General features: G+C 36.2%; 1 protein-coding gene across 1 annotated transcript in view; it reads right to left on the bottom strand.

Annotated features, from left to right (window-relative positions):
* Svep1 (sushi, von Willebrand factor type A, EGF and pentraxin domain containing 1) overlaps positions 1-14358 on the bottom strand; it is a 169542-nt gene that overhangs the window by 82814 nt on the left and 72370 nt on the right. The window contains 5 exon segments of the mRNA XM_048783107.1: positions 334-455; positions 1747-1941; positions 2466-2597; positions 3347-3454; positions 7750-7879. Of these exon segments, the coding sequence (XP_048639064.1) occupies positions 334-455; positions 1747-1941; positions 2466-2597; positions 3347-3454; positions 7750-7879 (687 nt within the window).

The raw sequence follows: 14358 nt of genomic DNA, 5'->3' as shown, positions 1-14358 counted from the left end.
ATTATCTTCTCATGATAAAACAACACAGTCTGTAATGTGTTTTTTTTTTTTTTGTCAGAATTTCTCAAACCAAGGGACTCTGCTTCTCTAACTTCCTGACTTGGGTGTTTTAAAATATGAAAGATTTAATGCAGATTTACTTACAGTTTATCCCAGAAGTCCAAAATCTAGTAATTTTAAACATTAGGAACAAGTTTGGATCACAAAGAAGAGGGAAATAGTCAGGAGTAGAAATTTCATTTGTAAGTGACCCAGAGAAGCTGTGACCACCTTAACAGCATTCTTTAAAATATGAGAAAAAATAAGGGACATCTACTGACATCATGGACATACCATCTTCCCCAGGGTCGTCTGAAATGCCTCTAAGAACTTCTTCAGCAGATCCGTGTCGTCGCAGCGAGTTGCTTTGTACAGCATCTCAAAGGACTTGAACCCATGGTTGGCGAAACGTTTTACTGGAAAAATGTTGGGTAAAACCCCTTCAGTTTCAAAACAAAAACTTAACTTTCTATGGAATAATCAAAAGTTAAAATTTTGATTCTAACACAATTTGGGAGATTGTTCTAAAAACAAGAGATAAATAGTTAAGGGCAAGTTCCAAGGCACAAAGTGATCATGATAAACATGAGGAAAGCATTACTGTAAGTGGTTTTCCAGTGATGAGTTTGCTTTAATATATTATTCTTTACCTTCTAAAGAAAAAGTTGAGTATTTGAGAGAATAAGAGATCCTTTTATTCTAGCTGGACCAAAGCTACTTTACTTTATATTTACACGAATTTACATACCATACATTTATATTTGCAACCAATATACATTGAAACATTTCTAGATATCATATACAGTCATATTCCTTGAAAGTATAAGTTTGACAGAGACAAATATCTTCTTGGATCAAAAGCTTGCAGGGTTAGATTTAGCAATAGGTCTCAATATATTCAGGGACAATGCCTATTCATAGTGTCCTACCATCAAACTTGTAAAAGAGGTTAAGTGTAGATTACTTCTATTTATTTTCCTGATTTGGAAAAAAATAGTTCCAGTAAGTGGATTCTATTATTTTTATGTGCCGTTGGCATTTAAACTCCATCTGTGCTACTTGATCAAAGATTCGCTCCAGATAATTGTTATCTACAGTAGATAAAATATTGGGTTATTTGTATAACAACATATGTTTAAGATTACTGAATAGATCTAAATCTAAATTGAATCTAAAGAGAATGAAAATAATCTATTTTACAATCATCACCTATGTTTGACACTAAGTTAAACATAAGCTCTTTTTCAGACTATGAGGCTTCAAATTCATATGTACAGATCAAAAACTGCATGCTTGGTTGAAGAGATGGAAATACTTATTACATTGATTGGCTTATGACACATTGCATACATGTATTGTACTTTTATAACATACTCCATAAAGATACAAATACAAATTTTAAAAAAGCCAAAAAATAATAAATGAGAAACACATTTTTTTTTTTTTAAATTGCATGCTCTCAAACCTCTTCAGATATTTCGGATAAATAATAAGAGGGCCCAAATGGTCTTTCCTACAGCAGCCCAAGAGTCTGGTGGCTATTGTAAATCCAGGGAAGAGTAATTCTGTTATTCATAAGCATTTCAAATTCATGATGCCATATCCCACTCATTTCTATTGTAAGGCAAGTTTCCTCTTTAACACTTAGAAATGTACACAAATAATTCACACATATTTAAAAGGATCAGGAATGAAATCAGAACTTACTAGCACAGTCTGGCCATTCAGTAGAATATGGTGGTCTCCAGATACCATCCTCGTAAGCACAGTAGTACTTCTCAGTAGACCCTTCTGTGAAGTCATAGCCCTCCAGGCAACTTAACGTGCAGTTGACGCCGGCAGTGTCTTGGATACATGTAAAATCCCCATTTATAGGAGTGAAGGGGACTTCGCAGGGAGAACCTATGTTAAAAATAACACAGTATTATTCACATACAGCTTAAATTCTGGGAGTTTAAGCTGAATTTTTAACAGGATTCCTGTCTCTCAGCATTCCTAAGGAAAATATTTGCTACAAGTCCTTAGTGTGGACAAGGAAAATAGTGGCTTTTTGTACAGCTCCATTGAAAAGTTGCATCCATGTATAATTAGGGGTTCTGCATATTTTATAAAAAAATATTTCTGATTGGCGGTTACTGTTTTTTTTTTTTTTTACTCTCCATAAGCATTCAAAATAGAATCATTATGATACTTTGCAACTTTGGAGAAAATGTTAATAAAATAGTAATTAAGACCACACTGGAAGAAACGATTGCTATTTATGACACGGTCAGGAATTGACAATTAGAAACCTAAGTAAAAATCTGACGTATTCTAACTTGAAAACTACAATGCACATGGCCTGTCTTCTTTCACAACATAGAGGACTACAGCAACCAGATAAATGAGAAGGCATCTAGATTTCTGGTGTCTTATGAAGAAGGTACCTTTTATGACAATGTGGATGACACATGTTCTGTTATTTCCTGAGGGGTCCGTGGCTGTGTACTGCACCATAGTCTCCCCATGAGGAAAAAGGTCTCCCTGTGTGTGACTTCTAGTGATGATCAAGACAGCCCCTAGAAAGGAAGGCAGGATCCAATTTTTAGTTGTACTGGTCTGCAGTCACTTTAGTAGTTTTAGATTTTCTATATATGTAAATCACTGGGCATTCCATTTATGTTGATTTGCCCACTAGTAGAAAATAAAAGATTTAATATTTGTGTTATAAATCGCCTAGAAATAGTAGACTCAAAACCCCATTAAATTATGGCATTTTTGCTAAACTATTTTTCTTTGAATAGGTCAGTCGGAACGTTGGGAATTTAAGAAAATCTATTTATTTTGCATTTTTATTGTTTTCCAGATTTCAGTGAATTCTCTTAAAGTGAACTTTAGCTGTATTTGCTCAGGTTTTTTTTCTTACTTTCCTATGACCTTTTGTAACTTAATTGACTAATGCTTAAGAACTTAGTATGAATACACAGAACTGGGCTGGAGACACCAATGGAATGCATAACTTGTATTTCCAGGGCATTGTAAGCTTGGATATTCAATAAGTTCTCTAGAACCTCTTCAAGTACAACACCTCACAAAGGTTTGATAAATGCCTGTTGATTATTGAATAAAGATAAACCCTGTAGATAGGTAATATTAAAAATGCTAAATTATATTTAATTATACTAGTATTAAAATATATTACCTGACATTCATTCTACTTAGAAGCTGTCATATACTTTTTACTTCTTTTACACCTTAAAAACTTTTCTTGAAAAAAAAAAAAAAAAACAGTGTTAGCACACTGACAACAGAATCCTTGTGTTCTCACCTGAGTTGTCTGAGAATTGAGGCTCATCCCAGCTAGCAGCATACTCTTCCTCTGAGACCTGGATTGGAGGTGGAGATCTGCACTGGTCTATGACAGGTGGCTCTACATCTGAACAACATGAAATTAGACAAGGAAGTCACATCTGACCTTCAAAAATGGTGAAGGGTCTTGCAAGAGAGAATGGAAAACTGAAGGCAGAGAACATTGACCTTATAAGAAACAGGGATGGCCCTGTGGCTGCTTTGAAGATGGGATATGTTTCATTCCTAATCCCAGCTTCAAAAGAAAGACAGATCTTATTCTTTGAGTTTTGCTATATTGCCCTCTATCTGTTGAAAAAGACATACCATGTTTCTAAAATTTATGTGAGCTCACCCATGTGGTGGGCACTGAATTTGTGGGTTCTGCTCACAGTAGTTGAGCTGTTGCACCCGGATTTGAACAGAAACTTCCTGGATGAGCTGAAGGAGTGAAATGAACACTTCAGTTACTCCCATGTCCTTCCTCTTATCTGAAGGGTTAAGATAGGCTTGACAGCTAAAGGGAAGGACTGTGGGGCAGAGGTCTGAGTCATGTCATGGAATAAGCAACATGTAGGTGTGATATTTCTGGAAAGCCAGAAGTATATGACCAAAGATGGGACACTGGAGGGTCAAGATTTTTACTGTTGATAAATCTAGGTGAAGACAAAGAATAAGGTGTAGACCTGGGGAGTGAGGAAATGGAGAGGGGGATGAAAACCACAGTGGAAGTTAGAGAGCAATGAATCTGTGGTGCTGAGAATTAAAACACAGATTGAAGGGTGGATTGGGATGAACCAGATTTCAAGCCATAATTCCATATGATGGAATTTTTAGATGTCACTGAAGGACAATGAAGAAGGTATATAAGAAGTAATTTTAATACAATTATAGATTTTACACATTTGGGAAGCATTCTTATCACCTGCCTTGGAAGTTTGAAAGAGATGGGACAAATATTATTCAATTTTTATAGGTGAGGAATCTAGACTATGCAAACTAAAGAACTTTCCTGAGGTTATTAACCCTAGTGAATTGTAATCATAAGCATCAAGACCAGGGCACTGCCACCCACAAAATATGAAAACACATGTTCTGAAATGCACCCCTGAGAATATACATATTTCTATTTTAATAATAATAATAATAATAATAATAATAATCTACATCTTATGAATAAAGTTTCAATTTTTGTCTTTCTTTCATGCTCGTCATCTCATTAATACAGTAATGAGATTTACTGCTTTTCCAGATTGTATACTTTGAAGAGCAGAGATGGAGACTTTTGCTCAGTTAGTTCTCATCCAATAGTACAGCACCTGGCCTGTAATGGATGCTCAAAACGAGTTGCTGAATCAACAGAAGAATGAAGGTATACCCCTAGTAGGCTAGCAAACTTTGAGAATGCTGAAGCAAGTCGATTTACAAGTCTGGCCGTATTAACTGTTTTCCCCAAAGAAATCACAAGTGGATATTCCAAGATTTTCTAAGCTTATTTGATTTTAGCTAAACATTTTAAAGTTGAATCAAAGGTACGGGAGTAAGACTCAGACAACTACTGTTTGAAGAGTTGTTGGAGGCAACAGCAGATGGCTGTCTCCAGAGGACAGGGAAAGTCTGTCCTGCAGTACCCTGTGGATACCAGGCAGAAGCATTTCTTCTTATCCTTCATTTATCAGTAAGACACCAACACCCCGGAGAAAACATGGGAAATGCAGGGTTAGGAATATTTTCCCTCTGTTTCTGAGTCTCTCTGACTTCCATGTGCCTCCTTCCTCTCTCTCTCCTCTTGCTTTCCTCTATTCTCCCTCCTTCTCTTCTGTAATTTAGAAATGCAGCTGACACCTAGCTAGACGCTCGAGTACATGTTTTACATTACACCAAGCTGCCTTGTCATATGAAAACTTGGCAAACTCTTAAACCACATTTCCACGTTTAAAGTCATAAGTGTCAGATAAGAATGTCATGTTTCAAGTTTAAAACAACATTGGAAAAGCAATTACAAAACTAAGTATTGCGAAATGAGTTAGATGGATTTTTTTTTTAAACTTGAGTCTTATATCTACTTCACAAAAAAATCTAGAATTTACAGGCTAAGGAGTAAGTTTGACAGACAATAGTTTTTTTAAGAAATTATTTTAAGCAAAATGTAAGCAAAATTCTTAAAATTTAAATTTTAAATAAAATTTAAATTTAAATTTATTTTAAGCAAAATTCTTAAAACAATGAATTTAATGTGTTAAATTGAAAGATAAACAGGTTGAAATCAGATCTGAGACAAATATAGCAGAATGTTATTATCTAGTTTTATATAGAGATGAATATGTGTCAGGCAATAATTGGAGTGGTTTCTATATTATAGCTAATTAAAACCCCACAATAACATTATAAGGCAGTACATTTATTAATCACACTTTTGTATGAAGAAACTGAATGTTATGGGTTGGATATGAGGTCCCCCCCCCAAAGCTCCTGTTAATGCAGCAATATTCAGGGGTGAAATGATCAGATTATGAGAGCTGTACCTCATCAGTCCATTGTAATTTGGATGGACTGACTGGTGGTGACTGCAGGCAGGTGGGGCACAGCTAGAGAAGGGGGGCCACTGGGGCATGCCCTGGAAGGGTGCATCTTCTCTGTGGCCCCTTCTTTTTCCTCTACATTCTGACCCTGCCCTGAGCCGAGCAGCTTTCCTCCACTGGGCCCTTCTGCCCCCAAGACATTCAGCCTTACCTTGGCCTCAGAGCAATCGTGTCAGCCAACCATGGGCCAAGACCTTTGAAACCATGAGCCTCAAATAAACTTTTCCTCCTCTAATTGTTCTTGTCACATATTTTGGCCACGGCAGCACAAAAGCTGACTAAGACGCCAAAGCACACAGAAATGACTGGTGACATGGTGAGGCCGGATATGAATTCAACTCATGCGGATTCTGAGTTCATGTTCTTGACCACTGGAGACCACTGTAATATTTACCTCTCCATGTTTTATGTCTTGATAGTAGGTCCCCAGTGTCTGGTGAATTAAGTACAAAGACCAACTGGAAAATGATGCAATAAACCATCTCCACCTTCTCCCACGAAAAGGATTGATCTCTAGTAATGGTTGTGAGGATGGAGAAACTGGGATAGATTTCAAAGATATTAAGGAGTTGAAACCACTAGGCCCTGATAACTCATTGGATATTGGTGGTAGAGGAGAAGGACAACTTCCAGGTTTTTTTTTTTGTTGTTGTTGTCGTTGTTTTTTTTTTTTTTTTNACTATTGGAAAACAAAGAGATTTACTGTCTTTGTTTTTTTTTTTTTTTTGCTTGGTAGATAAAGGATCAGTTGTATTATTTTCTGAGTTAAGAAATACATTAGGTTTGAATGAGTATGAAATATCTATGAGACATTTGCATGATAAAGTCCAGGAGGAAGAATTTTAAAAATAAATTAATAGAAGTAAGGCCAAAAGTACAGGAAGGAGATCAGTGTGAAGATGGGGTAAGGGATAGTACTGAGGATTAAACTGGAGCAAATTATTTTGTATGTATTTATGAATATGTCAAAATGAACCTCACAATTATATGTAACTATAATGCAGCAATAAAAGAAAGTAAGTTCAGGAGATCTGAGCAGGAAATAGAAATCTGGGATTTTCAGGCAACAAGATCACTCAGGAAAATTAGAGAAAGAGGTGGGTCCAAGGCTGAGATCCTGGGGATGACCAACATTTGAGAGTTGGTCTCAAGAAGAGGAGTCTAGCCAGGCATGGTAGTGCATGCATGTAATCCCAGCAGCTAGAGATGCTGAGGCAGGCCCTAAGCAATTTAGCGAGACCCAGTCTCAAAAAAAAAAGGGCTGCAACGTGGCTCAGTGGTTAAGTGCCCCTACATTCAATCCCTGTTTTGTTTTTTTTAAGAGTATACATAAGAGATAAAGTAGGATAGGTGAGAAAAATGGGGGAAAAAACAGGAAAGACTGGTGTCAAAGAACTAGGAATAGAGAAAGTTTTGATAAAAAGGACGTGGTTAAGAATGTAAAATCTGAGGGCAGATTATATAAAATAAGGACTGAAGAGTGTAGAGTCAGAGTAACACCAGAGGTCACTGATGACTTTGATGACAGTAGATTGCATAAGTGAAGGGGACAGAAGCCAGACTTGAGTGACTTTGAGAATAACTGGCAGGGATGAAGAGAGAGATGGCAGCACACGGCCAAGAAATCAGAGAAGCAGTGATAGTTCAAAGGTGTGTAGGTTTCAAAGAGGGAGTGGTTTGAGCAGGTTTCCATGAGAGCAGGAAGGATGAGTGGAAAGGAAGAGGTTGAAGACAAAGAAGCGAATCCCAAGGGGGACTGGATTATTTTTGCGGCTGTCCACATGATTTGAAGGAGACTTACCAATAACCCTGATGTGGAAAGTGCAGCTGGCTTGGTTGCCAGATGGGTCTCTTGCTGTGTATGTGATAACCACATCTCCAATTGGGAAAAGGTAAGGCGGGGTAAAAGCTGGGTGAACATGGATTGATACCTTTTGGAGAAAAATAATATTTTGAAAGTTAATGTCAATAGCATATCCACCCCCTTTTCATTTATATATCATTAGCAAAGTATCTCTAAAATGATGCCATATTTCACATAGGAAAATGGGGGGGATGACACACAGCCTTTCAGACTATGCTATTTTTTTTAGACTGTAAAGTTGGCATAAATATGAAATTATGTTTCTTCTTTTTAAAAAAATGATAATTAAAAAATTTTATGCTCTTTATACAGTCTTAAGAACCTAAGATGACCTTAAATATCTCCATAATGTTATGTAGAACAAACATGATAAATTCTTTAAGAAAAATCTGCTGAAGTGTTCTACTTTGGTACTGAATGTTACTCTTAGAAGTAGTTCTGGAATGAACTACTTTATGTGAATAATTAAAAATACTTTTATTGTTTCCTTATAGATGTCTATGAACAAAATGAACCCAAACTATTAGCATTTTATTAGTAATTATTAATAATGCAAAGTGTTTTTTTCCAATAGTAATGGTAACAATTTGCACTCCCATTGTCAACAGCTATAATGTTATTCTCATAGTGTTATTATTCTCATAATGTTATTCCCCAATCTACATTAAATGCCATCATTCTTTGGTAAGTAAAAGTATCACATCAGGTCATTGTTTTAATTCAGTTTTCCTTTCCTTTTCTTCCAACTCAGGACTAGGCAAGCACTCTGCCATTAAACTACATTCCCAGTTCCAGTTTCTTAATGTCTTGTGATTAAATTTTCATGTTTGCATATTACAATATATTTTTTCTTTTTGAATTATATGTTCATCCATTTGATTATTGTGGTGTAATTAAAATTATATTAGCATATTATATACAAATATTCTAATCTCTGACAAGTTTAAAGCATTTTTTTTGTAGTTTAATGGTTGTCTTTCAAAAAATTCAGAGATTCTTAAAAATACTGATGCAAATAAATTTGTTTTCACTGTATTTAGAAAATACATGGAATAAAATTAGAAGCCATTCATGAAGTGATTAAATAAGCATTTAAATATATTCAATGGTATTTTTTTCCCCCTGAGTATCAGAGATTGAACCCAGGGTGCTCTACTATTGAGCTATATCCCCAGCTCTTTTTATTCTTTATTTTTTAGACAGGATCTTGGTAATTGTACTGGTTGGCTTCAAATTTACCATCCTCCTACCTCAACCTTCTGTGTTGCTAGGATTACAAGCATGTGCTACTATGCCCAGCTGATGGTATCTTTCTAATGATTTAAAAATAATTTGGAAATATATTTTGTATTTGGTATGGTTTGAGAATATAACTTCACCTTTAAAAGTCACTCACTGTAAGCTAATTGCTCTCCCTTTATGATATTTTAAAATCCATATGCACGTTAGTCATTCATTATGGTAAGATACCACACATTTTGTTTATTTGTGGAAGATATTTTAATTTCTGATATAACCAGTGGTCCTTCATTACTTTACTTTTTCTATTTTTTTTTGTGCTAGAAATTGAAACCAGGGCTTTTCACATGCTAAGCACATGCTCTAACACTGAGCTCCATATTCCAATTCTTTGTGATACTTTAAGCTGTGTATTCTTCTACTTCAAACTTCAGAATGATTTTTGTCAAGTTTCAAAAATATTATATGGGTAGAATCATTAATATACATTTATTTTATAAATATTTAGCTTTTTCATCTACAAACATGGTATATATTTCTACTTGATTTCTTTCTAAATCTATCAATGTTTCATATTTTCCTTTAATTTCCATTCAACTTTCTCAGTTAGTATATAGCTAAATGTTCTACATTTTACCTTGCATTGTAATTAGATACTTTTAAAATAACTTTTTATACACCAATGTATCTCAGATAATTGTATGTGTGTGGGTGAATTAATACCTGGGTACTTAATTTAAATAATTATTTAGTTCCAGGAAATTAATACAGAAATATAAAAAGTAAGTTTAAAAGACTCATTCAGAACACAAAGTACAAATTATGAAATAAGTACTAGCTATGGAAGATAGGTAGTAGAGACCTAGCATATGAATCATTGGTATTACTTAAAAAGAAAATGAAAAAAATAGAAACATATCATCAGAAGAAAACTTCAAACTGAAAAAAGCTGTAACTATAGATAAAAAGCACTCTAGACACATTGAGACACAGGAAAAATCAATGAAGGTCTGGGGTTGTGGCTCAGCGGTAGAGTGCTTGCCTGGCACATGTGAGGCCCTGGGTTCAATTCCCAGCACCACATACAAATAAATAAATTAACTAAAGGTTCATCAATGACTAAAAAAAATATTTTTAAAAAATCAATGAAGAGCAGTCAACATGTAAACAAATCTCAGGTGATATAATATAATATAATCTCAGATAATTTATTATTTAATGAAAGATTCCTGCAGCCTTCAGGAAGACCACCTAATGAGGACAATAATTAGTTCACATCAAACTCTCTTAATCATTAAATGCTAGTATGGAAACAAAAGATATTTTTGTATATGCAAATACTCTGCAAACATACCCCCTGTATAAATGATTTTTCTGAAGGGAAAGATTCTGAACATACTAAACAGAAGATCAAACACAATAAATCCCTCACAAGTGGGGTAAGTCATAGTCTGAAAGAGTTGCCAGCAAACCCCAAAACTATGTAAATACAGACTAAGTCTGAAAAACAGCCATGAATGTAGCCACAGAACAGATGGAAAAGGCTATAATTTTTGGAAGGAAATATACATAATATGAAAAACTAATAATTAACCAATAATTAATAAAATACCAGATTATACCAACAAAACCTAAAGTGTCTGAAAAGTTAAACTAAGAATTTGGGAAAGACACACCAGATAATCTTATTTTTTCCCCACAGTAAATTAGGTAATTGCAGGTTTGTACAAGTTTTAAGAACTTTATTTAAAAACAATATATTCTTTCTATACATAATTGCAACTAACAAACCAAAGTGGAAATGAGTAATGCCAATATTCCAAAGAGAGAACTTACAGAAGGACAAAGTACTAGGAAGTTTATACTCAACAGGCTGAACATGTCCTGCACCCCTAGCACTCACCATCAGCTCACCTGAGCAGAGAGATTCTATGGAAATAGGAGCATGCACCTGGGGAGAGCACTGGGCCCTTCCCTCTCTCTTCTCCATGGAGAGGATTGATGGAAGGGGACTGCTTCAAATCAAGTGGATGGACTTCAAACAGCACCCCATAGAACATTGGGAGGATCAGGGTACCTACATATTGGGGAGATCACATTCCATTCCAGTCTGGAGACTTTCTGGGCAGTAGAAACTTAGAGATTCCCACTAATGTGGTGAGTGGTGGGAGAGACTGACACCCCTCCCTTGGAGTTCAGGACATATCTGGATGTAGACAGGTACCTGCTTCTCCCTGGTGAATGCTGAAGACAAAAGCCTTGAGCAAGCAATATGGCAGCATGAGAGGAAGGATGCTCTGACCCTGGGTTAGTCTGCATGCCTATTATTTGGCATAGTGAAGACATTTAAGTCAAGGGGGATGATAGAAGACTTGAGTTTTTCTGCCTATACCGCATTATAGAGATTTAAAGAGGTTGTCGGACACATCACAGCACCTGGAATTGAGGAGGTGGGCAGAGTGCATCTTTATGCTAGGGAACTGGATGGGAGAGGGGTGGATCCCTGCAGGATCTTCTGCAGAATCTATATATGGACTGGACAAGAGAGCCAATGTTTGCATACTTGCTTCTCAAAGCACATCAGCAATGTAGAGTGGACCACACGGCATCAGTTAAACGAAAGGCTTTTGAAACTTTCATGGAAAAATACTCCTACCCCAGCTGCAGTAGTTTCCTATTATTCTCATAACAAATTCCTATAAGTGTAGCAGCTTGCACTACACAAATTTATTATTATGGTTCTATATGGATCTTACAGGTTCAAGATGTTAATAAAGCTGAATCTGTTTCCTTGCCTTTCCTGACTTCTTTTGGCAGCCTTGATGGCCCCTTCCTCTACCTCAGCAATGGCAGGTAGAGCCCTTCTCATGTCATAGCTCTCTAACTCTTCTTCTGTAATAGCTCCTCTCTCAGAGTTGGGAAAGGCATTTCTCTTTTAAGGAGTAGGAGTATTAAACTGGGTTCACCTGGGTATTCCAAGCTAATCTTCTTATCTTAAAATCTCTAGTTTAATAGGGTCTGCAAAGTCCCTTTGCCATGTAAGGAAACATTCACAAGTTCTGGGGCAGCCAATATTCTGGTAATCACACTGGTTAAATAAGGAAGGGGAGGTATACGAGGAACAAAAGAGCATCCGTAGCTCCCTCTTCCCAAGTCACTCAGGCCAGCTCTGGGCTGCAGGAGGGAAAAACTCTGAAATGGATGAAAGATTTAAGTTTGTATTTAGATAGCAAGATTCCTCTTCCTAATCCCTGAAAGTGGATTTTAATTACAGAAAGAAACTGTATACTCCAAAGTAACCAAAGCATGTGAAAACTAGAGAAAAATAGTTATTTTCTATTGGCGCCTTCCAATTCAGATTGCTTAAAATAAGTTCCAGAATGATAGTTTTGCTCACATTGTACCTATAATTTAGCATCATACTTTTTCATTAAGAAATTTCCCAGTTTGAAAATTGTCTTATGGAATAATCAGATGTAAAGGCAAAGATTTAGCACAGGGTGTTTATGGAAGCATCAGTAGTTCTTTCCTTCCTTTCTTTCTTACCTGTGTCCAGTTTCCTGTTTCATGACCCAAAATTACAATAATTTTTTTGATAATAGTCTAAACTGCCTTTCCTCTCCTCCCCACCCCCATACCTGGTATTATAGAAAAACCCAACTATCTATTATTTTTATGCCTATACTATAGGTCGTATCTCTTCTGGAGAAATTTATGTAACAGTGCAGATTTCATCTCTTTATAAATTTATAATCACCAACCTACCCCCCAATACTATCCACTAATTATACTGTATTTCTCGGCTCTTCATACTCTTTTTCTCTCTCCCCCTCAGTATGACTTTTTAAATACTTTTTCATTTCCTTCCATCTTCTCACTATGATTAATTCTTCCAAGTATGCTTTGGGTCTTATCATTTTTCTGACCAGAAGCCACATAAAATGGATTACCTCTTTTTTTCCCTATATATTCAATGTCTCCATTTCAACTGGTTCATTCCATTTCTATTTCTATTCTTTGAAGCATATTCAAGCTTGTCTACATTGTGGTAGGCTGAATAGTGGTCCCGCACCGATTAGATACAATCCTAATCCCTGGAACCTATGAACTGGTTAGCTTCCATGGCAGAAGGAACTTAGCCGATATGACTAAATTAAGAATCATAAAATAGGGAAATGTCCTGAATCATCCAAGTAGACTAAATGTAATCACAAACTCCTTAATGAGGGAGGCAGGAGGGAAGAGGATAAAGGAAAAGATATGGTGATAGAAGCAGAGTCAGAGTGATGGTTCTCCATGGCCCAAGGAACACTGGGGTCTCTAGAAACTGAGTCAGGCAAGGAAGGGATTCTCCCCAAAACTTTCAGAAGGGATTAGCATGTGACTTCAGGCTCCCTGTCCAACAGCCCAGGAACACTACTAATGCACAGAGGCCCCATCTTCCTTCTTTTGGCCTGAAGTTAGGAGTATTTTGTGGGTCTATCATCTTTCATTCCAAAAGTCAGAAGAATTCTAAGTTGGTCCTCAGAATCTTTTTTCAGTGACTCTGAAGTTTCCCTTCATGATTTCTATCAGGCTGGCAGCAGGGGTCTCATAGATCTGCTCATGTCTCTTAGAATCCTTCCTAATTTATAGTGGTTTTGATTTACAAATAATGATTTTAATCTTTCAATCCATCTACTGGAACATCTTATTTTACTTATTCTTCCCCATGGTCTTAATCATCAAATGAAGAAAATCATCAAAGGAAGATATCTCTAATCCCTTCTTATCTCCCAATTTGCCCTATTTCTCTTTTCTTCTTCAATGAATATGAAAGACATTTCTCTCCTTCAGTCTAACTTAAAATCCTCCCCTGTCCTCAGAACTCCCTCCCCTCCACCTCCCTAAGGACCTCACATGATAAGTTCTCCTCTTTCCTCCACCTTCAGCTTCTTCCTTTCTGCTAGATCTACCCTGTCATTGATAAAATAAGTTTAAATATCTTTTACATTAGAAAACAGAACCAAAACTCTTCTGTAGGAATCATGGCCTTTCTTTTCTTCATAGCTAATTTCTTTGAACAGAATTCTACTTTCCTGAACTCACTGTGATCTGTTTTCCACATGTTCTGTTAAAATAGATCTTATTAAAGTCAGTGTTAAGTTTGGGCTTCAAAATGCATTATGGTTTGAATATGAGGTATGTCCCCAAAGATCCTGTTAATGCAGGAATATTCAGAGGCGAGATGATTAGGAGAACTGTAACCTAATCAGTCCATCCTGGTTTGAATGGACTGAATGGACGGTGACTGTAGGCAGGTGGGCA

Source organism: Marmota marmota, unplaced genomic scaffold, assembly GCF_001458135.2.
Source record: "Marmota marmota marmota unplaced genomic scaffold, marMar, whole genome shotgun sequence".
Classification (NCBI taxonomy): domain Eukaryota; kingdom Metazoa; phylum Chordata; class Mammalia; order Rodentia; family Sciuridae; genus Marmota; species Marmota marmota.
The sequence above is the reverse complement of the archived record's forward strand: the minus strand, read 5'-3'. Positions and strand labels throughout refer to the sequence as shown.